Here is a 27,132-nt window from a genome sequence, read left to right on the forward strand (position 1 = left end):
AGGGGGAGAAAGGCAGGTTATAAATGAAGTCAATTAATGCATTGACCTTTTTTAGGCACATGCATGGGAAGTTCGACAAAGCATATAGTCACCTTTGATGGACTGGATTTTAAACTGACAGGCAATTGTTCATATACACTATTTGAAGATAAAGAACATGATATCAAAGTGGTTCTTCACAATGGGGCCTGCAGTTCAACCCCCAAACTCAATTGTATGAATTCCATTGAAGTAGCCTATCAGTCCACATCTGTGAAGCTCTTCAGCAATATGTCGGTAAGCCATTGGTATGAAAAGGATACTGGTGGCGGGGAGAGGGGGGGGGTGTTACATAAAGAGATTACCATATTTTGTTGTAAGTCAGTTGTAGCAACAGTGAGTGATGGTCTGTTGATGTTTCCTGAGTGAGCAAAGAAGGCTGGGGACTACAGCTCCACCAATATGTGAATTTTCAAGTTCTCTAATGTTCAAGCAATTTGATCTCATCTCTGAATCCATTGAAAAATCTGAATTTGGCTGACTCTTTAATGCTAGTAGGATGTCTTACATTTGCTTTTAAACTTTTTTTTTTGGCTTTAAGCTACTAGCACTTCAATAACTTTAAAAATTCCATTATGAGAATTGTTTAAAGAATCCTACATTTGTCTGAAGTGAATGGAGTATCTTCTTGTTCCCCTTCAACAAGGTACTACTGGGTTGGTGTTAGCCTTTTGTTTAGATTTCTTTCAGGGCATTTGATTTTGGCACTGTGTGTTGCCCCGTAACCGGCAATCTTTCTTAGAAAGGTAGGGCCTGAAATACACATTTCAGAACTATGCACATTCTCATTTAGCTCCGAACTGATACTACTGTGAAATCTTAAATAGTCGTGGATACAATTTAGCTATAAAACTCAACCATGCTGCATGTATATCTAATTGGGTAAAAGTCATAGCTTTATTTCTGTACATGGAGATTTTCTAGAGCTGTCCTTGATAAAACTGTTGAGAGAACAAAATCACTAAAGCATATTCTCCATGGAGTAATTTTCACTATATCTTCACATTCCTGTTGTTTCAAAGTCCACATGCTATTGCTGTTGTGTCTTTTTTGCTAACAGAAGAGGTTAAGTTGTCTACTTTTTCAAATAGGTTACTGTGAATGATGAATTGTCCACCCTTCCGTATGACAATGACCATTTTGAAGTCAATGTTTATGGAGCAATAATGCATGAAATCAGATTCTCTCATCTGGGGCACATAATCTCCTTCACTCCAAGCAACAATGAATTTACTTTCCAACTTAACCCAAAGAGTTTTGCTTCACAAACCTATGGCCTTTGTGGTATGTTGCAAAATGTACAGTTCAAGTGCTGCGTTTGGCTGGTTAGCCATCAGTTGAGTTGCCTGTTGTTCAGCATTTATATTTCTGTTGTATTCCAAGGTACTTGGTGTGAAATAAATGAGAGCTTTCATGCTGGCTTCTCTAGAGATGGAACTTAGTATGTGAAAATGGTACTTCCGTTACTTCCATGTGTCAATCACAGCTTTTGTGCAGTTAGGGCATAGCACAAATGGAGCAAGATGAAAGTTTTTATGTAGGAAAACTTTCATTTTGAAGTTATTACAGCAATAACTACTCTGTATTATATTATAAGCTACCAGGTAAGATTTCTCAGTGGTTTAAATTAAGGATGTTTCACTTCACCCTCTGTTGCAGCTTAACTTTTGTTTAGCTTTAGCCATTTTAAATGTTTAACTATACATTACATGATATCCTACATCCTTCCTGGATGACCCACCATAAGGACTTTTGATCTGATGTGCTTCGTGAGTTCTGTGCTTGAACTCAGTCCCTAAATATGAAGATGTATGATTTGGATAAGGACTACAGCTTGTGCAGAGAAGGGGCATGCAGTGCAATCTAGTGCAGAGTTGGTCCAGTCTAAGCCAATTGAGTTCATTGGAGCTAGACTGGAGTACCTCAGCATAGGATTGCAGTGTTAATCCTCCTTATACACACCTTTCTCCCCACCTGAAATGAGACCAGGGAGCCATTATTTCCCCCACTGGGGAAATTGACATGTAGCCCTCATTACCTGTAAGTTTCCCCAACAGGACAAATGTCAGGTCCCTGGAATCAGTTCAGCAGGGCTTTTTTTTAGAAGAAGCCCAGCAGGAACTCATTTGCATATTAGGCCACACCCCCTGATACCAAACTAGCAAGAACAGTGTTCCTGTGTGTTCCTGCTCAAAAATGCCCTGCATTTCAGGCTGGGAAAGCAGTGTTGAGTGAGAGAGACTTAAACCCCCTTCTCCATGCCTGTCTTTGCCAGGAAATTGAGTCCTAAGCATGCAGCTCAGCAGGCAAATCTAATCAATGGTCCTGTGGTATATCTGGAAGGACACAATTAAAATGAAGCATCCGTCAGGCCCTTTGTCTGACTGATCATGAAATCTGAGTAGCTGAGTAGTTTTTCTCCTCGTTGGAGATTCTGAAAGATTAAAAAAACCTGTTCCTTTTCAGTTTCCAGTAAGGTAAAAAAAATGTGGCAGAGATTATTTCATTTGCCTCTTAAAAAAAGAGTGGACAGGATTTTTGTTAGACTTTCCAGTTTTGTGCCTGGCATAAGGCCAAGATTTAAAGCAATGTGGACCTTAATCGATGGAACTAACTTTATGAACTAACTTTATTCAAGGGCTATAATGAAATAACAATTCTGGTCATAAACTCCTCTTGCTATGAGATGTTTTAATTCTCATCAAGAAACTGCTTCATAAAATATGCCAACATGGTCTAATGGATAGTGTTTGTAGACAGCCAGGCAACTAGTAGATGGGCTGGGCTGGGAAACCAACAGAATCAGAAATAGTGATCCAGTGGCCTTTTATTTTATATGTTTTATTTTATCATTTATACCCTCCTTTCTTCCCAATGGGGAGCATCTTTGTCCTGTATTCCACTTTATCCCATTAGTAGCCAGTTTAGGAGGGATTCACAGGTTTCTGGTTGCACCTGATTTCACCTGAACTGAAATTCAAGGGCTCTGCAGCACAGCACTTTCCTCTTCCGCTGCAAGTCCTCCAAGCCCCTCAAAAATTATTTCCCTGTGGGCCAGTGGATGCCCCAGGCACATGACAGGGGTCAAAGTAGGGGTGCTGCAGTGAGAGGGGAGAAGAAAGTCAGGGAAAGTTGCCCTCTTTCTCTTCTGCAAGTCTATCTAATGTGAGCAGAAAGGCAATTTAGGATCCGAGCCAATGTGAATTCGAAAAGGCTCTGGTTGGGGGGGGGGGGGGAAGCAGCTTGGAGGTACCTCAGAGACTAACAACATTTATTCCAACATGCATTTTCAAGGGTCAGAGCTGACATCTTCCCATCCCTCTGGGAATCTGCTCAGAAGAAACATTTGCAGGAATTTAGACAGGGAGTTATAATAGCTTTAGTAAGTTTAGTGTTTTTCAGGCGAGTGAGTTTTTGGTGTAGCTCTAGGCTACATATCCTCTTTGTAACAAACACTATTAAAAGTGATACTATATTGCAAGGGTGTCTTCTCTCTTGCTCTCTTAGGGATTTGTGACCAAAACAGTGACAATGACTTCATACTGAAGGATGGTTCCATTGCACCTGACAGTGGCACCTTTGTCCAAGAGTGGGCCATGATGCAACCGGGGACGACCTGTGAGGTCAACAGAGCAGACAGATGCACTGAGCACGCCACTACCAAGTGCAGCATTTTGCTCTCTGCTCAGTTTTATGGCTGCCACCACATCATTCCGCCAAACGCGTTCTACGCAGCGTGTGAAGAAAACAACTGCCATGGAGATGAAGTTTGTGAGATTGTGTCCTCCTATGCTCACCTCTGCAGGACGCAAGGGGTCTGTGTGGAATGGAGATCGCCAGATTTCTGTGGTAAGGATTATGTGGTTTATTATAGAAAAAGCAATCTGATCATATCCTTACTCCATGTGTCTTTGGTGATGGGCAGAAGCACAAAATGGCCAATTTATTTTCTGAACTATTGATACAAAGAGCATGCATACATACCAGTATATTTCCTAAAAATGCACCAATTTTTTGGACCAGTTATTTGAGAGAGAATATACTTTTTCTTTTCTTTTCTTTTTTTGTCTCACCATCACTTTTGTGTAAGCTCTACGGGATTTGGGTTGGTGGCGGGGAGCAGATTTTTAGTCAAAGGGGTAATGAAGATTTTTAGTCAAAGGGCATAATGGTGCAGCAGTTCAGGACCAGGTCTGCACATTTCTAGCCAGGTGTTAAATTCGAAATCCACAGCTCCTGCTAGAATAGTATAAATCTGCTCCGCCCAACCCAAATCCAGAAGCCAGTCTTAACAGGGAACTTTTATCCCAAACTGTGCAAAATGAGCTTACACAGAAGTGATGGTGAGACAAAAAAAAAGAAAAGAAAAAGTATATTATCTCTCAAATAACTTTCAACTCTTCAAAACTGTTGTGTTCCCTCAACTCAGATCACCACTGTAAACTTTGTATACACCTTAAAGTGTCTTTTGACTTAAATCTTCTGTTGCAACTTAAAGCATTCATTGCTGTTTAACCATATTCTCTGCCTGCTTCCCCACCCCCAGTTAAAAGGGAAGAACAGTTTTAATGTTTATCTTTTTATCTTTAATGGGTTGGGTCCCCAGCCAGACAGTCTTTCACATATGATTTCTTTCCTCAAAAGCTTGGTGCAGCAGCTCGTAAAGGTGGAAACCCACCTTCCCTGATGTGTTAGCTATAGAAGGGGACTCTGTGTGTGTGTGTGTGTGTGTGAAGCAGGCCTCAGATTCAGCAGGCCTCAAATTTAGCAGAACCTTTCTGAGGGTTCCCCCTCCTCCTCCCCCACGTCCATTGAATAGTAGGTGCAGCTGCATAACAATCCTTGGATGATCTCCACCACCTATTTTTCTACCAAATGACCCCCAGTGTGAAGTGACTTAATGTCACTTCCATCTTAGAGTGACCTTATGAATGAATGACCTCCAAAACGTCCAATTGTTAACAGCCTTGCTCAGCTCTTGCAAACTGAGGACTAAGGCTTCCTTGGTTGAGTCAGTGCCCCTCATGTTGGGTCTTCCTCCTTTTCTGCTACCTTAAACTTCTCCTGGGAGCCCCATGGCTCAGAGTGGTAAAGCTGCAGTACTGCAGCCCACGTTCTCTGCTCACGACCTGAGTTCGATCCCATCGGAAGCTGGGTTCAGGTAGCCGGCTCAAGGTTGACTCAGCCTTCCATCCTTCCGAGGTCGGTAAAATGAGTACCCAGCTTGCTGGGGGTAAAGTGTAGATGACTGGGGAAAGCAATGGCAAACCACCCCATAAAAAGTCTGCTGTGAAAATGTCGTGATGTGATGTCACCCCAGAGTTGGAAACGACTGGTGCTTGCACACCTTTACCTTTTTAAACTTCTCCTGGCATTATTGTCTTTTACAGTCTTCTTTTGTCTTTTACTTTTGTCTTCTCATAAAGTGACCAAAATATGATAGCCTCAGTTTGGTCATTTTAGCTGCTAGGGAGAGTCCAGGCTTGATTTGATCCAGAATAGAAGAGGCGGCATCTACGTTACTAATGTGGATATATAACACAACAAAAATGGTTTACCAGATGGAAACAGAGTCCCTTTCTTGGAAGGCCGTGTGAGACGTGTTTGGGATCGCACTGTTTTTGCAAGACAATGTTTTAAGAAACGGCATGCTGCAAATACTCTATGTGGAATAATCTGAGAGAGCAGAGAGAGGCTCTGCCTGCCATTTCCTGGATTTAGTGGGACAGCCAGCTCTCCCCAGCCACAGCATCCAAGGCGCAGGCATTTTAATAACCTTTCTGAATTCCTCAGATTCTCAGCTTGTGACATAGCAGCCCAAAAGAGCTTCCCAAGTTAACAACCAGTACACATGTATTAACAATGGCATCCTCTTTTCTTTTTCTTATGAGCAGGTGCATGTCTTACAGGGGCCAGAAATAGCATTGCCAATTACAGGGATATTACACAGAAGGCATTAAGAGTAGCTTCATCGCAGGCGGTAATATAGCAAACCACTAGAAATGTGCAGAGATGTACAGAGCCAAATTGAGCCTATCTGTGTTGGTTTCCAGAGCTACAAGACAATTCGTTGCTGAACTCCCTGTTGAGCAAAAGAGCTATCATGTCACATCCTTTGTGAAACCTTAGTTGAAGAAATAGAAATTGAATAAGTATAAGAGCTTGTAGAGATGTCAAGGCCAAGAAAAGGTGGGGTGGGGGAGAACCAAAATATTCTGGGGGAAAATTTTCGCTATTCTGAGAACTTATTGGGGGTCCCTGGCCTGAAAGATACCTGGCTGTCCTTGTCCAAAGCCAGGGTGTTCTCTGTCCTTGCTCCAGCTTGGTGGAATGCTCCGCCGAATAGCATTCATGCCCTGTGGGACTTGTTACGGTTCCACACGGCATGAAAGGCAGAGATGTTCAGTTGAGGATAGCAATGGTTCCACCTTGGCACTCCCAGCTCCCTTTCCCATGAGGCAGCGCTGCCACTGGGATTTCAGCACCATCTCTGTGTTTTATTGGTTTTAATCTCTTTTTAACTGATGTTTTATGTGATTGTGTTGTGCAGTACCATGAGCCCTGCTCTTCAGTGGAGGGCAATAGAGAAATCCAATAAACAAACTGTTTTTCAGTTTTTCCAAGAGAGAAATTTGCAAATTTGGGGAGAACACTAAAGAAAACACCCCTCTTATGAAATATTTTATATTTTGAATGACTGAACTTCTTTTTTAAAGGCAACATGTAACTCATTTGAAATGTGTAGCTCAAAGTTTTGTATGGTAGATGATCTACAGTGTTAGATAATGATGCCTATATGTGCTGTAGACATATACAACATACTTTCAATGATGTGTTTATTGTTGAAATGTGAATAATTTTGGCAACAGCAAGTGTACAATAATGAATTTGGGGGATGTGTGTTGCAGTGAAATAACTTGGGATCAAAAGGAGACTTGCATTGTATGTGGCTGTGAATTCTGAAGTCAACACAAAAGTGATGATTGTCCTGTCAGCATTTTGCCTCATCAGTCCTTGCAGTAAAACAATTGGTCATAGACAGATGCTGCCTCTTGTTTTGGAAAATTTTATCATCTCTGAAAATGACCTCACTGTCTGAGGAAGGGGAGTGCCTTTTCAACCTAAAAATAAAGTAATCCTTGGCTGGTCAGTAATCCCTAGGGATGACTATAAACCCGGGATGAATGTGTGTGAGAAGAAATAGCAAGAGAACCATTAAGACTGAGTCCTGGGACATGGCACAGCTCTTCAAGGCAACAGAAAAAGATGACCCGGAGGAAACAGACCCCAGAAATCTGTTACAATGTGCATTATACCCAGTGCAATTCTGCAGCTAGATTTATTGGAACCAGAGTGAATGGGGAGCACAAAATGTCCCTGGAAAGACCTCTTGTCCCTCCTTCAGGGGATAGGGAAGGAGGAAGAATGGTTGTGGTAGCAGCTTAGTTTGAGTCCATCTTCTACAAGACAAGCGTCACTGGCTGCTTCTAGTTTGTGTAGATGGCTTCTGCTGCCTCATGGCAGTGTCTTCTGGCTCCTCCCACTTCCCCTGCTCATGGCAGATGTTGGTCCCGCTCACCCTATTTGCATCAGGGGCCATCTGCTGATGGTGGCTTCTAGTAGAGTTTCCAGGTGAGGCTGACAGGTGGGCAGGGGACTTATCAGGAGGCTCTGGGAGAGGGGAGGGAGGCTCTGGGAGAGAGAACCCTGAAGTGAGTTCTGGGTGAGCTGCTGTAGCATTTAAAGGGACTGTGTCCCTTTTAAATGCTTTCCTTCTATTGAAAATAATGGAAGGGGGGCACTTTCTTTTGGAGCTTATAGAATTGGACCCCCTAGTCCAATCTTTTTGAAACTTGGGGAGTTTTTTTAAGCAGAAACACCAGTAGCTATGCTGAAAAATTGGTGCCTCTACCTTAAAAAAAGAAGCCCCCACAGCTCCAGATACCCATGGATCAATTCTCCATTATACCCTATGGGGACTGGTCTCCATAGGGCATAATGGAGTGCCCAGCAGCTATTCCCCATCTCCCCACTTTCTGATATCCCTGAAGTGAGGGGAAGAACTCCAAACCAGGAGATCCCCTGCCCTCAACTGGGGATTGGCAACTCTAGTTCCTGCCCATCTTGGATGGGGCAGGGCTGTAGGGAAAGCAGTAGACCTCAATGGCAAATCTGTCCCTGATTGGAACAAAAGACTGACAGGTTTTTATTTTATTTTCCCCAAGGAAGTGTGCATTGGGTATAGTACACATTATAACAGGTTTCTGATTCTTGAGCACTACTTTGAGGTTTGGAGTTTAATGTGTAGTGAAACAACATGAGACACAATGGGTTGAATGGATCCAGCTCATTACTTCTGAAGACAGAAGTTCCTCCATTCACAGACCATGATTTTTGTGGACTCCTAGCATCCTGCTCCCGGTGGATTGGGGAGTCCCAGGAGTCAGATTCCAGGGAATGTTCCAAGCTGCTGTGGGAAGGGAGAGCTGTGAAAGTCGCACTCTGCAAGTAGAAGATCTTGTTCCCATAAGATCTTGTTCTTGAGGTGACTATAGAGGAGCTCCTACAACTGATAGACGAATTAAAAACTAATAAGTCACCAGGTTCGGATGGCATACATCCAAGAGTTCTGAAAGAACTCAAAGGTGAACTTCTGGATCTCCTGACAAAATATGTAATCTTTCATTGAAATCTGCCTCTGTTCCTGAGGACTGGAAGGTAGCAAATGTCACCCCCATCTTTAAAAAGGGTTACAGAGGAGATCCAGGAAACTACAGGCCAGTCAGTCTGACTTCAATACCGGGAAAGTTGGTAGAAACCATTATCAAGGACAGAATGAGTAGGCACATTGATGAACACGAGTTATTGAGAAAGACTCAGCATGGGTTCCGTAAGGGAAGATCTTGCCTCACTAACCTGATGCATTTCTTTGAGGGGGGGAACATACATGTGGACAAAGGAGACCCGATAGATATTGTTTACCTTGACTTCCAGAAAGCTTTTGATAAAGTTCCTCATCAAAGGCTCCTTTGTAAGCTCGAGAGTCATGGAGTAAAAGGACAGGTCCTCTTGTGGATTAAAACTGGCTAATTAATAGGAAGCAGAGAGTGAGTATAAATGGGCAGTCTTCGCAATGGAGGATAGTAAGCAGTGGAGTGCCGCAGGGCTCAGTACTGGGTCTCATGCTCTTTAACTTATTCATAAATGATTTGGAGTTGAGAGTAAGCAGTGAAGTGGCCAAGTTTGCAGATGACACTAGATTGTTCAGGGTGGTGAGAACCAGAGAGGATTGTGAGGAACTCCAAAGGGATCTGTTGAGGCTGGTGAGTGGGCGTCAACGTGGCAGATGAGGTTCAATGTGGCCAAGTGCAAAGTAATGCACATTGGGGCCAAGAATCCCAGCTACAAATACAAGTTGATGGGGTGTGAACTGGCAGAGACTGACTAAGAGAGAGATCTTGGAGTCGTGGTAGATAACTCACTGAAAATGTCAAGAGAGTGTGCGATTGCAATAAAAAAGGCCAACGCCATGCTGGGAATTATTAGGGAATTGAAAACAAATCAGCCAGTATCATAATACCCCTGTATAAATTGATGGTGCGGTCTCATTTGGAATACTGTGTGCAATTCTGGTCACCGCACCTCAAAAAAGATATTATAGCATTGGAAAAAGTGCAGAAAAGGGCAACTAGAATGATTAAAGGTTTAGAAAACTATCCCTATGAAGAAAGGTTAAAATGGTTGGGGCTGTTTAGCTTGGAGAAACGTCGACTGCGGGGTGACATGGTAGAGGTTTTCAAGATTATGCATGGGATGGAGAAGGTAGAGAAAGAAGTACTTTTCTCCCTTTCTCACAATACAAGAACTCGTGGGCATTCAATGAAATTGCTGAGCAGTCGGGTTTATATATATATAAAAAATTTTTTGGCTACTGTGTGACACAGAGTGTTGGACTGGATGGGCCATTGGCCTGATCCAACATGGCTTCTCTTATGTTCTTATAACGATAGTGCTTTCCTCCTCTGCTTTGTGGGCTACCACTTGCTGGCATGTATGTGTCCTTAGATGTAGGTCTGTTTAAGAACATAAAAGTTGCCTTCCTGAATCAGATTAAGTTTTCTTTTCTTTTTCTTGTAAAAAAGATACCACCCTTGTAATTATTTAGACAGCACAATAAGTATGCTTGGCATAGCAAATTCAGCCTCCAGGTGGGATCTGGGGATCCCCTTGAATTACAATTCATCTCCATACTACAGAAATCAGTTCCTGTATGGAAAATGGATGCTTTTGGAGGGTGGATTCTGTGGCATTGCGCCTCACGGAGTTCCCTGTCCTCCCCAGGCTCCATCCCCAAATCTCCAGGAGTTTCCCAACCTGGATCCAGCAACCCTACCCCGCATCCTGCTCTGGTGGCCAGGGAGGACTGGCAACCCTAGCTTGGCAGTTTACGGGGGGAGGAACACAGGGATGGGGGGCAGGGCAAACTCCTTGCCCTGAGGAGTTTACAGTTGAAATGTTAACAGTGAGGGAGATCACAGATGGAAGGAAGAGAGAGACAAGGTGTGCAGAAGAAGACATAGTTTCAAGTACAGAGGGTGCATGGCAGAGATACAGATTTTGAGGAGGGATTAATGGATGGAGGTCTTTAAGAACGTAACAGACTTTTAGGCAGCTCACCATAATACAGCTGGAAAAGGTAAGGGCAAGTGAATCGTATTTTTTAAAATTCTCATTTTTTGTTCTAAGAAGTATATATGTATAATACTTAAGAACTGATCTCACAGTAATAATGGTAATAATACTTATTAAGTGCTTACATAGTTCCCAACTACATTATCTTCCAAATACCAAAACAATTAGAAACAAATCAGTCTTACAAAATTGATGTAACTTTTCCCTACAAAAATCATTAGAAAGTTTCCATCATTCAAAAGAATGTCTGATTAGCTTGTCCATCTCTTAGTCTGACTGATCCAATTCTGACTCCTGCACCTTGTTTATCCAGGATCTTATATTCAAATATTTTGTATTTTTTCAACTCTGTGCAACTAACATGGTTGCATTAGTAAAGAAATCTAGTACTCTGAATCTCTGAACTTTAAGAATACATTCTAATAAAAGTCCCAACAAAAACAGTCTTGAGTTATTCAGGATTTCATATCTAATTACTCAAGTAATTTCATCAAGTATCTTTACCCAGCATTGTTTAACTTGCTGGCATTGCCAAAACACATGTTTAAAATCTGTTTTCTTGACCCACATTTCCAACACGTGCTATTTGTATGGTAAATTATATTTAATCTATTTTTATCAGCAGTTTGGCACAAATCTCAAAGTAGTTGTTTATCCCATTCCAGTTTGTCTTCAGCATCTGATATTAGAAGGTTTACTGCCTCTAAACATGCTATCATAGCTTAAGGAATGAGTTCTGGCTGGTCTTCCATATACAGCGCCCACGTTTCTACTTCGCTCTTGGATATTTGGTGAAGGTCATGTCTTTTGTAAGCAAGAGTGATATACAGTGATTATGTTTGTACTGAGGTCCAGTTAAAAATTTAATTTCAGTTTAATAAATGAGAGGTCAAGCTCAACATCTGCAAAGCCAACCGTCTGGCAGGCATCCTGACAAGGATGTCCCTGTGATATATATATTTTTTCCAGTTGGAGATACTGCAAGGGCAACGGCCACATTAGAGCTGCCTCCATAATAATGTTTCCAATACAAACGAAGACATTAAGTGTTTGAGAAGTCAGTCAAGGGCCCTATCTTTGAATCCTTCCAGCACAGTATATCAAGGGCAGGATGATTAAGACAGACAGTCTGTGTAGCCACATGCCAGAACGGAAAGACAAAAGGAGGAAGGAGGACAGAGAAAGTTTGTCTGATAACTCCTGTATTGTTGCAGAAAGGCTACAGCTTGAAAAATTAATTTGAAACATACCAAAGCCATCCAGCTGGTTTGGGCTACAACAAATGTTTGAAATTTGTCAAAATGTCCAGTTTTGTCGTTCACAGGTAGGGCTGCCAATCTCCAGTTGGGGACAGGGGATCCCCTGGTTTGGAGGTCATCTCCCCACTTCATGGTTATCAGAAAGCGGGGGGGGGGGTGTCCACTGGGCACTCCATTATTCCCTATGGAGACTGATCTCCCTAGGGTATAATGGAGAATCAATTCATGGGTATCTGGGACTTTGGGGGGGGCTGTTTTAGAGTTAGAGGCATCAAATTTTCCGTGTAGCATCTGGTGCCTCTCCTCAAAACATCCCCCAAGTTTCAAAGAGATTGGACCTATTCATTATTTCCAATGGAAGGAAGGCATTTAGAAGGAGTGCCCTTTAAAATGTGATGGCCAGAACTCCCTTTGAATTGTGCTTCTCACAGCCTTGCTCCTGGCCCCACCCCATAGTCCTCAGATATTTCCTGAACTGGACCTGGCAACCCTATTCGCAGGTTGACTTTTTAAATTAATTTTCATTTTGAATATATTTGATCTCAAAATCCAAACTTCCTAGCATCCCCCCCCCCATGAAATCCTATATGGAATTAGTGACCAGTCAAAATATGCTTCTATGCAATCTGTCCAGTGTTTTTAGATACTAAATGCCATTGCATGGCAACTATCAAATACTTTCAAATGGCAAATACTGAAACCTGTAATCCTAGAATGCCGAATGCCTATTGCTGGATATTTAATATTCATTTGGCCTCCAATGATATAAGGTTTCACTATTTGCTACTTGAAAATATTTGATATATTTAATTTTCAAGCATCTTGATGAAATTCAACTTCAACGTTGGTTAAGAACTTTGGGAGCTAACTCATTTCAGTTTTGATTTGAAGGAGCCCTTGGGCACTGTTCCAGAAGTCTGAGAACAATCTGTGCTCTGTGAGCAAATTGCTGGATTGGTCTATTCTAGTCCTTTCCAAATTTAGGTTCTGCCAAAGTCAACTTGAGATGGATCTTGCCCTGCATACTTAAAAGAACTTGATGGCCTTAAAAACAATTGCTAGACAAATCTATTTAATGTAATGGTCATGGTAATTAAAAGCAATCTATGTTCAGAGACAGTATCTCTTTTTGAGGTCAAGTCTATATATAAACTTGGGCTACTATTCTTTTGTTCTGTATCCCAAAAGAGCACCGCTCTGTATTCAATAATTCTTGCAGGTTGGCAAGCAAGATCACGATTTTTGCTTTTCTTTAGCTGCTGTTTACTGATTTCCAAAATAACTGGGACAAAATCTTAATGCGTGTGAATTTTACTTGAGATATCTTGTAAAATCCCTGATGTTGAGATTTTCTGTTATTGACACTTCACATTCAGTTCAATCAGTCAGACTTGAATGGGCAGTTCATGTTTAATTTCCAGTGTGCTGTAAAGACTTCTGAAGTATTTATTAGTCCTGGGTGCTTTTAAAAACATCTTATATAAGTAGGCATCTACTGACACTTCTGTTGGGCTAGCTAGATTCCAGTCTAGTAGAACCTCAGAGACCAACAGCATTTTCAAAGTATAAGCTTTTGAGAGTCAATGCTTCCTTTATCAGAGCTTTGACTTCTCAAAAGCATATACACCCCAAAATCGTATTGGTCTCTAAGCAGTACTGGACTCAAATCTAACTGTCATACTGCAGACCAACACATCTACCCTCTGAAATCAAGTTGGGCTAGTCGATAAAAATCTCTTGCATGTAAGCCCTGCCAGACAAAGGTGAGCAACATGCAGGATGACGGAACTTATTTAGAAGAACAAAACACAGAGGATAATGGAAGCAGGCAACAATAGCGCGTAGCTTGTTTCTAATCATATGAGACAAATAAGACAAACACAAAATGCCTAATCAGTTCAGGAGATAACCTGAAGGCTACACATCCAACCCTTTCCCCGTGCTACAGTGTGAGATTCCTTAACTTATAGCAAGAAATACATCCCAAATGATGCACCTTAAAACCTGGGGTTTGAGAAGAAAGTTGATTTAGACACAACGAAGACCTTGCTACCTGATGATTCATAAGTGGTATAAATTTGACATCAACTGGGCCTTGAAGGATTATGGCAGGAGCACAGGCATAGTTAATTTTGGTGTCTTTTAAATAGGGGCAGCATTCCAGGATTACCAATAGCCGGGAAGCTCAGGGAAGTCAGCAGGATGACCCGTAGGGCTAGCAGAGTGAGCTTCGGTAAAGCACAGCAGTACATTCAGTCAAGTCAAATTAACTCTGCTTCACTAATGCTAACACACTTTTGGAAGATATTTGCAAGATGGTAATTTAGTCATTCATGCTGGTCTTGATAAGACATTGTAAGATCTACTAATTTAAATCCAGAAATGTTGCCTGGATTTCATCCAGGGCATGGGTCCTCTCTGGGATGTGGGGCAACTGTAGTGTATCCCTTCATTAAATATTAAACAAGGAAAAGAACTTGTATTTCCTATGAAGTTACTTCTTGTGAGAGCAGAGGTCTTCAGTAGGGTTACCAAGCACCCGCTAAGAGTGGGGGAACTCCCACTCCTGTCCTGTATTGCCCTTCCTCCCTCTGGTGAGTGGTGGGTGGGGGATGGAGGGTCTGGAATGGCATAAAAACAATAGAGTTTGGGGGAATCCTTGAGGGACCTGTGGTGTGATGTCATTTGTGGTTATGCAACTGGAAATGACATTGCAGGACTCCATTTTGGTGAGTTTCTGCTACACTCACCTTCCAAGTGGCAACCCTAATCTCCCATAAGTCTTGTTGTGAGCATTGTTGGAATTCTGAGAACAGAGAGGTGCCCACTATCAGTTCATGGTTCACATCTCCTCCAGCTCTTTGACCTTGGTTACATAGCAACTAGCCAATTCCCAGACATGCCATCCTCCCTCCAGATAAGCAGCAAGTAACAGTTATATCAAAGGCATTGCAAGCACAGCATAGCATTGAAGCACAGAATAGCATTGTACAATTGAATACATATGACAAGAGGAACAAAATGGAGTGACTCTTGACATTGGGCACCAGGTTGGGAATGACAAAGAATACAGACCCACCCCGGGTGAGGACTGGGCAGGATCTTGTTTTGATCTTATTAAGGGTACATGGTCTTAATAATTACAGACTGTTTGCTGACATATTTTGTTCTTATATTTTGTTATTTTTATTTTAACTCTTGTTATTATTACATTTTATTTTTCAATAATCAATAGATAGTTATTAATATTCACATTAAGTAATTGAGTTGTATGTATTAAATAAAAGAATTAAAACACCTGTGATGCACACTGTTTAGCTCCCCCCCACTTATCTGAAGCCATCACATAGTCGCCCCTTTAAGCCTGACCAATTCATGGTGTGTTTGCTACTGTTTAATAAATATTGTACATTATGGTCATTTTCGCACTCACCTCCAGCTGGCGCGACCCCCCTCTTCACTGCGCAGGATCTGCGCGGATTTCGCACTAAATGCTGCAGAGCAGCCTTTTGCGCCGGAAACTCCCGTCGCAAAAGCCGCTCAAACGTAAATCGCCAAAAAGCAGTTTGGTGTTTGCGCGGCTTTTGCGACGGGAGTTTCTGGCGCAAAAGGCTGCTCTGTGGCATTTAGTGCGAAATCCGCGCAGATCCTGCACGGTGAAGAGGGGGGTCGCGCCGGCTGGAGGTGAGTGCGAAAACTACCTATGTTTCTCACAAAGCTATTCCTTATGAATGCCTCATTCCAAGTAGGTTCTTTGGAAAGCTTCACATTAAATTGATTTAGCTTTGGCATCTTTGCAACCTATCATAATCCAATTATGAAATGTTTCACTGTACCAATTTGTTTTTTTAAAAAGAACTCCTGGGAATTTCTTTCCCACTCTATCAAATGCCATCTTGGCTTGCACCACCATATGTTACTTTTGGCCTTACGATAATATCCTAATTTCTTTGATATAGTATTTCTCTCCTCAGTAATGAAGAGTAGATATTATTCACACCTTCATATTTATAAATTAATCACTACCTCTAAATTATTTTTTTCCTGTTAATGTTTGTTAATAATTTAAGCGCATAATGGATTTTCAGGTTTGGACTCCATGGCATCACATCCCTCCTGAGTTCTGTCCCCTCCAAACTTCATGATCCCAGGTCAGCCCCCAAATTTCTAGGAATTCCCCGAGCTGGAATTGGCAATCATCTCCTTGCATGGGCAGTTGGGGGTCTCTGTGACTGACTACAGCTTGATAGGACACATGTGAGAGAGAGGCAGGAAGGGCAAAGGTAACCTGTTAAACCCTTAATGAATGGGTTGCATCCAGACAAGATTTCTTAATTATAGAATAGAATTTTCTGCCTCACTCCCGTTGCAGTCCACTGATCTTCACAAAATGTTGCTCATGGGGGACTTGGGACCCTGAGCGGTGGCATGAGGGTGTCTACTGCAGGTGTGGTGGAAACTGCAAATTTAGTTTGGATCTGACTCATGAGTTATGAATAGTGAACAGGCTGTAATGCTCTCCTCTGGTCAGGTGGTGGCATTTGTCATCCACAGTGGTAATCTCTAATTTTTAGACCTTTGCTTGGAAGAAAGGGAGGGATGACTCTGAGAAGTAATGGTGTTTGTGTAGTTTTTACGTGATATCAAAAAGTAAACCAAACCAAACCAAACCAAACCAAACCAAACCAAACCATCCATCCATCCCTCCCTCCCTCCCTCCCTCCCTCCCTTCCTTCCTTCCTTCCTTCCTTCCTTCCTTCCTTCCTTTCTTTCTTTCTTTCTTTCTTTCTTTCTTTCTTTCTTATGAACAAGAATGCCCAAATTGCTTTGAATTTCAAATTGCTTTGAATTTAAAACATCTCCTGAATAAAATCTTTTAATTTTTGTTTACTTTCTTAAACATATTTAGTGGCTGATTGTTTTGTGTCTTAACAGCTATGAAATGTCCACCCCCCTTGATCTATGACTCCTGTCAAATGGGTTGCACGAAGCACTGTGACAACAATACAAAGACAGAAATCTGCCTGGATTATCCTGCCGAAGGCTGCTTCTGCCCTCAGGGACAAGTGACTTTGGAAGGAAGTTGTGTTGATGAAGATGTATGCACTCAGTGTGTCAGTGATGATGGGACACGCCACCAGGTAGTTCCCTACTTACTCCCTAATCTTCTGGACCAAAAATTCTCAAGCTACCCAGCAGGACACTAGCAGGCTGCAGTAAATTAATAACATTAGCAAAAGCTAACCAAACATGTCCATTCACAAATAAGGCTGCCTGCTTCACTTCTGTATGATTAGCTGCTCTGTCTGTTTTAATTGAGGGCAGGTAATTTTGCCATGTATCTACTCTGGAGGTGATTGATGCAATTGAACACTCCTTGTGGAGAGACAACAGAATTACTGACCTAAGAAGAGACTCCCTGTTGTGTCTCCTTATGAACCATTATCTTGTCTTGCCTTCTTTCAAGTGGAATGCATTCTCAGAAGAATATCTAGTATCACTCATGTGATTAGATAGAAACATAGATAGACACACACACACACACACACACAACGTCCTCTCTTAAAAATTGGTACCACTATGGTGCAGGTCCAGGTTTCAGGCATTAAGTGCATTTTGTCAATTATAGTGAATAGAGCAGCCAGAAAGGGGGCCCACCAACTTGGTAATTCCTTGATCGTTTCAGGGAGAATTTAATTGGGTCCTGGGGCTTTCCTTGGCTTAATATACTTAATAAGAGACTCAGACTCCTCTATCTGCACCAGGGGCCATACTGGGCAACCATTGAGGCTAAAAGTGGATTCCTCTTCAGGGTTGGTGGCAGTCATTTGAAAAACCTTAGCAAAATAATCAAACCATACAACTGAAATTGGACAGTTAATAGCACATTTATTACCCAGGGCATCAGAAATCAAGGCCCCAAACTTATTTATTTGAGATAATTTATATTCTGCCCTTTCCCAGAAGGGCTCATTACTCACAGGTCGTTTTCACACTCACCTTAATCAGCAGCGACGACCCTCTTCACCGCGCAGGATCTGCGCGGATTTCGCTCTAATTGCCGCGGAGCACCCAGAAGAGCCGGAAAGTCCCGGCGCTTTTGCGGCGCAAACGGAAACCGCCGAAAACCAGTTTCTGTTTGCGCCGCAAAAGCGCCGGGACTTTCCGGCTCTTCTGGGTGCTCTGCGGCAATTAGAGCGAAATCCGCGCAGATCCTGCGCGGTGAAGAGGGTTGTCGCTGCTGATTAAGGTGAGTGCGAAAACGACCACAGTGTCATTACTCACAGTGGCCTGAATAAGTGGCTCCCAACATTTTTTGGGGAATTTTTTTTTGCTTATCTTGAATTAATTGAGATCTAATTAATTGAGATTTGAATGAACACTTCCCTTGCTGTGTTTTGAAACTGCTGCCCATCGGCTTCATCGAGTGGCCCTCTTCTTTCCCCCATCTAATTTGTTTTCATGCAGAGCTTCTCCATGTACAATAATGGTGCTATATAAATAAATACACAGCTTGTGATTGTGGAAGCACGCCCTGAGCTCTGCACTGCAGAGGTTGGGTTGATGTTTTGGCTGAAGTCCTAAGCTCATTTAACCAAGAAGTAAGCCTCCTTGGAAATACTATGACCTACTTCCAAGTAAACCTTTCCCCTCTCTTTTTTGGTCACACATTAGTGTTCAGTTCTCTTCATACAAATTTACTGCCCTTTTAGAATCATCTCAGAGGAATTACAGTGTCTCGATAGGGCGTCTGTTTACTGTCAATTCATATCCAGGGGAACAAGGCAAATAGTCATATGCTAAACAAGGGATCTGGTACATTCTCAGCCCAAAATAGGCTGGTGTGCTTTTGTTCCCAAAATGCCTAAGGAATAATTTGAAACATTTCTTTTACTGAAAGTTTCCAAGGTCCAAACTTTGCTTGGCTTCTCTTTCTGCAGCCTATGGACTTGACATGGATGTGTTTTGTTCCACTAATAGCATCCCACAATCTCTTGTGTTTTGCTCCACTGTTATTATAATTGCACTCATAAAATCTGGGGGGGAAAGGAGGGGAGCAGTGTGCAGGTCTTGTGTTAAATGTATTAACCTTCATGTTAAATTGGGTAACATCTCTGGTTTCTTGTAATTATTCTAACAATCCAAAGCAATACCATATGTAGACCTCTAGAGTTCGGTGTGTGCTTTCCTTGGGTTAGTTTCTTTCTTTACATCCCTCCCCCATCGCTGCCCAGTTTGGTTTCTTTCTTTATATCCCTCCCCCATCTCTGGCCAGTTTTTGCATACCAAATAACCAGAAATTTCCTTCCTTTGAAACATTACGTTTTTTTTATATAGCACTTGGAAACGTGGATTCCTTCCAACGAACCCTGTAACATCTGCGTATGCCTTGATAACAGGACCATAAACTGTACGATTCAGCCTTGTCCGACGGCCAAACGTAAGCTATGGACTTTTTTGTGTGTGTGTAAAACCGCCCTCCCCCCCAAAAAAAAATCTAAATATTTCTTCTTTCCAGTTTGGTTAATTAGGCTGTAGACCAAGCATGGTAAACTGTTGGCTTATAGGCCTGATTTGCCAGGTGTTCCCATCATTGATTTTACCAAAGTTTAATTAAGATGTGAGGAAATACTGCTTTCACTTTCCCTTCCAGAGCAGTTAGTCTTCATGTGCATTCCATATCTCTTTTATTGACATGCTGTATGCTGGCAGAGCCGAGACCAGAACCCCTGGCAATCTTCTGTTTGAAGTGATCTTTTAAGGAATACCCTCCCAACTGATGGGGTCACTTCTTGAGGGATGCGGACCACCCAAGCATGTATGATTTGAGTCAGTGGAGCCTTAGTTTCCATGACAGAACCTCCTTATCTCTGAAATGGATGTAGAATTCTGGACCCAGACTCATTTCTAGAGAATAGAATGGCCCCTAGGAACAAAGAGGTTGGTTGTTTTCGATTAGAAAGGTGGCTGAATTTTGTTTCTCTCCCTGTTATAGCTGCTTGTGGACCTTGTGAAATTGCAAGACTACGGAGGGATTCTGATCTGTGTTGTCCATTCTATGAATGTGGTAAGTTTCTCAAGGAAGTCTTGTGTGTGTGCGTTTGTGCACGCATGCATGCACGTCAAAGCCCACTGCAGGGAAAGACAAGCACCTTGTATACCGGTGTGCCTTCCCCGGGAGATGTCTGGAGTGCTCCTACTTCTCTTTCGTACAGCTAAATGTACATGTGGGAGAAGGCTTAGACTTACAGAGTCAGTCAACATAGGCATTATCCACATGAGCCACATATCTGCATGTACAAATGCATTTTTTCTCTGATAATCAGTAAAAGCATGCATGGGCCAGTTTGGTCCCCAAAACTGGTTTGAAGAATAAATATAAATCACCAAACCCCACATATAAAAAGGCACCTCTCTTTTCTGCCCTTTATCTGTTGTAGCTATCTTGGAGGCACCAGACCAGAGTTGACTTTCTCCCACTCCCACTCCGACAATGTATGAAAAGAATCCCAAAGCATCTTGGATGCATTACAGATGCCTCTGGGATAACAGGGAGAGGGAGCTGGGAGAGGCAACAGAACCTGATTCTTTTGCCCTCTGTTTCTGCCCTGTTTCCAGGAGCTTCTTCTGCAGGGTATAAGGATGCCAACTCTGGGCTGGCATTGGTACCTGGGAGAGACAAGTTTGAGGAGGGAGCTCAGAGGGACTTCCATTCCTCCCAAACTTTATGGTTTACCCTAGATTCTGCTCACGAATACTGGGGAGGGACGGTGGCTCAGTGGTAGAGCATCTGCTTGGGAAGCAGAAGGTCCCAGGTTCAATCCCTGGCATCTCCAAAAAAGGGTCCAGGCAAATAGGTGTGAAAAACCTCAGCTTGAGACCCTGGAGAGCCGCTGCCAGTCTGAGAAGACAATACTGACTTTGATGGACCGAGGGTCTGATTCAGTATAAGGCAGCTTCATATGTTCACATATGTTCACTGCCATTTCCTCCAAGTAGGGAAGCCAAGTCTCCCACTATACCAAGAGAACTACTGGCAATTGCCTATTCCCTGCCAGCATTTCACAAGCCATTGGAGGGGAAGTGTGAGGAAATGGGAAGGCACGTCCACATCATTCCAATGTGCGATGTTACTTTTGGCATAATACCATAAGTGAGGTTATTGCATCACCTTGACATGATGTCACTTCTGGTTTTACACTTGAAGTGGCTTCATGCTAATTAGCCTTTTCCCACCCCCCACCCCCGCCCCCGTTTCTCCTGCTGAACTGATCTCCACAGTTAGCATATCAGAAGTAATTCCTGGAGAACTTCAGGCCTCATCTTGAAATTGGTAACCCTAATTTGGAAATGAGAGTTTGACCTAGCAGCTGCAGTTGGGGGTGTTCGACTGGGAGCCTCAGCCAATGCTCAACTGTGCCAATCCCTGATGCTTGCCATGCAGGCCGAGTTGTTTTGAGATGGTCACTTCTCTTGTTTCTTCTTTAGTTTGTGATCTAATCACTTGTGAACTCCCTCCTGTACCTCACTGTGAAGATGGCCTTCAGCTTGTGCTGACGAATGTTGGGGAATGCAGACCAGATTATGCTTGTGGTAAGAATCCTTTGAAGAATCTAATATTGAATTTATTTCAGTATATAATTCTATGTGAATGTGTGAATGACTCACTTGTATATTGTCAGGACTTGGGTTTTTCAGCCCTCCACTGGCAGTCCCTGGAAGCTGGGGATTTTTTTGAGCAGGAACGCAGTTTCAGCTGGCTTGGCATCAGGGGGTGTGACCTAATATACAAATGAGTTCCTGCTGGGTGTTTCCTACAAAAAAGCCTTGGATGAAACAATGGTGATGGCAGAGAGTGTGGCTAATATGGTAATGAGTTCCTGCTGGGCGTTTTCTACAAAAAAAAAAGCCTGCTGGGAACTTGTTGTGGGCAGAGTTCGAGGAGCCATGATTTCACTTACAGTTGAGTGGCTGAAAGTGGTCACCATCCCTGAGATGCTGTAACCATAGAGAGTTGGGAATTCCCAGAATGTTGTGGGCATGGCAACATCATGAGCATCCACTCAAATGGAAATGACATCACAGCATTCACATCAACATTCCCCCTCCCAGTTTTCTCCTCCCTTGCTTTTCCCCCTCCCAGTTTTCTCCTACCCTTGCTTTGTAGAGCAAGGATAACAAGTTGCCTGCTGCTGATGGCAACACAGTAGCCCTAAGGACAATCTGTACACCCAGGTTTGCCCCATCCATCTTTCTCCTGTGTTCTGGAAACTGCCTCAAACAAATTCAACAGGCAGTACAAAAATCTTTTGAGTGTATAGTGTTCAAAGGCCCACCTAGTAGCTTTGTTACACATGCTGTATTCTTTGGTTGTTTTGCTAGTCTGTAAAAAAGACAAATGCAGGCCAGGGCCCTCTCCTCTCTGCCCACCGCACCGGACGCTGGCTGTGAAGAAGACCCAGTGCTGTGATGAGTATCAGTGCTCTTGCAATTGCATCAATTCAACAGTGGCTTGCCCTGCTGGGTATCTATCTACAACTGTCTCTAATGACTGTGGCTGTATGTCTACCACCTGCACTCCAGACAAGGTAACAATAATGAACTGCCCCTCTTGCCCTCTGAGAAGTTCTGTCTTTTTTGGCAAGGCTCACATCAGGAGTCAGCTACTGTTGTGATTTTATTGTACATATCCAAAAAAAGGGGTGCTTAGTATGCATTTCCAGTATTTATTAGAATGACTTCTATCTAGTCTATATAAATATAAATGTATATAGCAATTTTCCTTTGTTTATACTGATTGCATTAGCTAATCTCAAAGTAAATCTATTTTCCTGCTCATACTTATCAGTTCCTGTACTTTGCATTTTTCCCCATCCAAGACTGCAATACAGAGAGCCCTTTCCTAGGAGGAAGTCCCATTAACTAATATGAGACTTGATTAGGATTGCTCTATCAGTTTTTGGGGGTGGAGTGGCTGATGGGGACAGAGCCAACCTTTCTCTAAGTAGATTTCCTCCAATGGAAAAGCCATTTGAGTTGGAGGAGGACTCTTTAGATTCAAGGAAGAAATATTTTAATGAACAAATTTTGCCCTGTAGAGAGGTAGGATAGGGGTAGGGTTCACTCCAAAGTCTTTTGGGAAAAACTGAAAAAACCAACCAACCAACCAGCCCTCTTTTAGGATGATGAATTAAATGCCTTTTAAGGCAAAGTATTGTTGTAGACTCCTGAATTCATCAGAACATATTCAAATAACAATGAAAGACAATCAGTAGTACTAGGTAATTACTGTCCCTGTCCACTATAGATGTGCACAACTTGGATTGTCTGATAGGCTTTGGTTCCCCCATGATCATCAACAGGCTTGGAAATACACATAAACCAATCAAGAAACAAGTTCAACCTGTGAAAAGAGCAAAGCATCAGGTTTCAGTCCATGAAAATCCTCAGTCTCTGAAGTCTGAACAAATAAAAACAAAACCTAAGAACTAGATATTACTGATAATTTAGAAGCCAGTTCTCATTAGATTAAAAACAAATCTTGATGGTATTATTTTGAAAGATATGCTATCAGTTATTTAAATAGCATGCTCTATGTTTCTTGTTTTTGTCCACAGTTAGTGCTACGTGTTTTGCTAAAGCAAATCGGTTTCATCCTAAAGTCTGACTCAATTATGAGATGGACAGCAGACTTTTACATCATACTTTATGAGGCTGGAGGCATTCAGGGGTTTTTTTTAGAGAGCTGGAAGTAGTTACATATGGTGTGTACAACCAACTAACCTCACTTATCTCTTCTCATAAAAATGTGTCATTTATTTTTGAATTTATTCTAGATAATGCTGGCAGTATGTAGGGGGTATTACTTTATAACCAGATAATGAGTTGGATCTAATGAGCTTTTGTGTTCCATCTCAATCAATTCTCCTTATTACCGTCTCTCTCTCCCGTATGGTTTTTGTCCATGAAGGTTTCATGATTCCCACTGTAGCCTTTTCTGGCAGTCCAAAGGGGACCCCCATCTCTCTTTACCAGCAGAAAAGCTGGCTGGCTGGATCCATCCCAGGGCAATTTTTAACTATGATCCTCATGATCAATTTTTGACACAGATTGTTCCCTGTTTTCCCAAATGGCACAAACTAGAACATAGGGTATCATAGGGTGTAGCCTGCTGCTCTATCTTTAGCAGTGAGAATATCTGAAATCATTGTTCAATTAAAACTAATATTTAATAAACATACCAATATCATTTTATGTTGGCTAAGTAAATTATACACAATGCATGCTATGCTTATTTTATTTATTTTATTTTGTTCAACTTATATCTCACCTTTCCAGCAAAGCAGGCTTAGGGCAGGTTCCATCAGAAGGGTAAACAATTAAAAACAAGATTACAGTGTAAAACAGCTAAAATACAGACCTATTTTCTTAAACGAAGTTATTTCTGATAGAATAAGCATTGTATTAAAATATCTAGTTTTTTTGACCTCATCCCCCAAAGTTCCCTGCTCTTGGAGTTTATTTTCCAGTGGCTTCAAAATATCTGGACATTTTATATGCACATACTGGTTGATAAACAGAAGACTTTCACCAAAGTAATCAGTTTACAATTTATATATATATATATGTGTGTGAAACAATGGTGACATCAGGGGGTATGGCCTAATATGCAAATAAGTTCCTGCTGGGCTTTTTCTACCAAAAAAGCCCTGTGTGTGGGTGGGTGGATGGATGGATGGATGGATGGATAGATAAATAGATAGATAGATAGATAGATAGATAGATAGATAGATAGATAGATAGATAGATAGATAGATAGATAGATCTATAGGCTTTTTGTGGTAGAAAAGCCCAGCAGGAACTCATCTGCATATTAGGCCATACCCCCTGATGTCACCATTGTCTTACATAGGGCATTTTTAAAGAAAAAGCCCAGCAGGAATTTATTTACATATTAGGCCACACCCCCTGACACCAAGCCAGCCGGAACTGCGTTCCTGTGTGTTCCTGCTCAAAAAAAAGAAGAATAGAGAGGGGGAATCAGACCAACGAATCTCTCCTATGTACACAAACACACACACACACTGCCTTCTACTGAATGAGAGTATGTCCCTCAAGGTCAGCCTTGTTTACTCAAACTGGAAGTGGCTTTCCAAGGTCTAAGATTACTGCTGCCTAGTCCTTTTAGCTGGAGATGCCAGGGATTGAAGCTGGAACCTTTTTCATACCACTGAACTGCAGCCCTTGCCCTAGTAATCTAGCCCAGCATAGTTTTGCTCTAAGTGAGCAGCCGAATGATTCTGAAAAGGGCACAAGGAGAGTGAGAGTGAGAGTGAAAACAATTACTCTTTTCTTCAACTTGTCCTTAGTGCTTCTGCCTGCCTGTGGACCCATTGTTGGCTCCATTTGTGAAATCCTGTTAACTGGTATAATAACTCTTAGGTTTCACAGCAGAGCCGATAGGGAGCTCCACAGGTTTGTTTGAGGAGGAGAAATCAGTGCAGAGGGAAAGGGAGCTGCCACTTGAGGAGAAAAGGACTTGTGTAACACTTGAAGACACAAAACTCCCATAGAATTCCTCGTTTAAAGTCAACAAACATGAAGTCCATGTCATGTAAATTGGTTCTCAAAGGTGCTGGTGGGATAGAAACGTTTAGGGTGACCATAATGTCTGAAGGCCAGCCAGGGACACGTTGGGGGGGGGAGGTAGGGGCGCGCGCGCCGCCGGAAACAGGAAGTGACGTCACTTCCGGTGACGTCATGCCACCACAGGAAACAGGAAGTGACATCACTTCCTGTGACATCATTTTCCCCCAAATGCCATCATTTCCCCCAAATGCCACTGCCAGAAACAGGAAGTGACTTCACAGCACTTCCTGTGACATCCCAAAAAAATCCCCCAAATATCACCGCCGGAAACAATTTTGTTCTGAAATCCTGTATATACTTCATCAGTATATAATCCTGTATATACTTCATGAGCCCCCTTGAGGCTTATGGCGGCAGGGCTCGGGGGAAGCGAGCTAAACTGCTGTTCTTTTGAGGGGTTATAGAGTGTTTCGAGCCCATCCCTGTGGCATCGGTCCCATCGTTGTGGGACCCAGGGGGCCAGCGCAGCGGCACGCCGAAGCAGCCTGTCACTAATAACACAGGTCAAGATGCAGGACAGGAACCCGGAAGTGACCGACAGGCTGCTTCAGCGTGCTGCTGCGCCGGCCCCCTGGGCCCCACAACGATGGGACCGATGCCACAGGGACGGGCTCGAAACACTCTATAACCCCTCAAAAGAACAGCAGTCTAGCTCGCTTCCCCCGAGCCCTGCCGCCATAAGCCTCAAGGGGGCTCATTTTGCGGCATCTCCCGGCGGGAGGGTGGCACCCGCACGGGACACATATCAAATGAAAGAGGGGGCGCAGGGCTATCAGAAACAGCCGGCGGAGGGAGTCACGAGACCACCCCACTGGGGGATCCACACCCCGAAAGTGATGAAGGTGGCGCAGACAGAGCCAACAGGACAAAATAAATAGGCTGCATTATGCAGTACAGTTGAGAAAGTGCCTTATCCCATATACTGATGAAGTAAATACAGGATCTGAGAACAAAATTGCACCAGAAGACACAAACACAAAGCTCCCTTACACTGAATCAGTGCTTGGGTCCACCAAAGTCAGTATTATCTACTCCAGTCACAAACACAAAGCTCCCTTACACTGAATCAGTGCTTGGGTCCACCAAAGTCAGTATTGTCACATAAGAACATAAGAGAAGCCCTGTTGCATCAGACCAATGGCTCATCCAGTCCACCACTCTGGTCACATAAGAACATAAGAGAAGCCCTGTTAGATCAGGCCAGTGGCCCCTCCAGTCCAACACTCTGTGTCACATAAGAACATAAGAGAAGCCCTGTTGGATCAGGCCAGTGGCCCCTCCAGTCCAACACTCTGTGTCACATAAGAACATAAGGAGGGAAGGAAGGGAGGAGGGAGGGAAGGGAGGAAGGAAGGGAAGGAAGGAAGGAAGGAAGGAAGGGGGGAGGGAGGGAGGGAAGGAAGGGGGGAGGGAGGGAGGGAAGGAAGGGGGGAGGGAGGGAGGGAAGGAAGGAAGGAAGGGGGGGAGGGAGGGAGGGAGGGAGGGAAGGAAG

General features: G+C 42.9%; 1 protein-coding gene across 1 annotated transcript in view; it reads left to right on the forward strand.

Annotated features, from left to right (window-relative positions):
- VWF (von Willebrand factor) overlaps nt 1–27,132 on the forward strand; it is a 190,299-nt gene that overhangs the window by 124,432 nt on the left and 38,735 nt on the right. The window contains exons 34-41 of the mRNA XM_060253812.1: nt 56–276; nt 1,131–1,323; nt 3,547–3,888; nt 16,926–17,131; nt 19,329–19,431; nt 19,987–20,058; nt 21,480–21,584; nt 22,374–22,579. Coding sequence (XP_060109795.1) covers nt 56–276; nt 1,131–1,323; nt 3,547–3,888; nt 16,926–17,131; nt 19,329–19,431; nt 19,987–20,058; nt 21,480–21,584; nt 22,374–22,579 — 1,448 coding nt within the window. The remainder of the gene's footprint in view (nt 1–55; nt 277–1,130; nt 1,324–3,546; nt 3,889–16,925; nt 17,132–19,328; nt 19,432–19,986; nt 20,059–21,479; nt 21,585–22,373; nt 22,580–27,132) is intronic.

This window comes from Heteronotia binoei, chromosome 14 (genome assembly GCF_032191835.1).
Source record: "Heteronotia binoei isolate CCM8104 ecotype False Entrance Well chromosome 14, APGP_CSIRO_Hbin_v1, whole genome shotgun sequence".
NCBI lineage: Eukaryota > Metazoa > Chordata > Lepidosauria > Squamata > Gekkonidae > Heteronotia > Heteronotia binoei.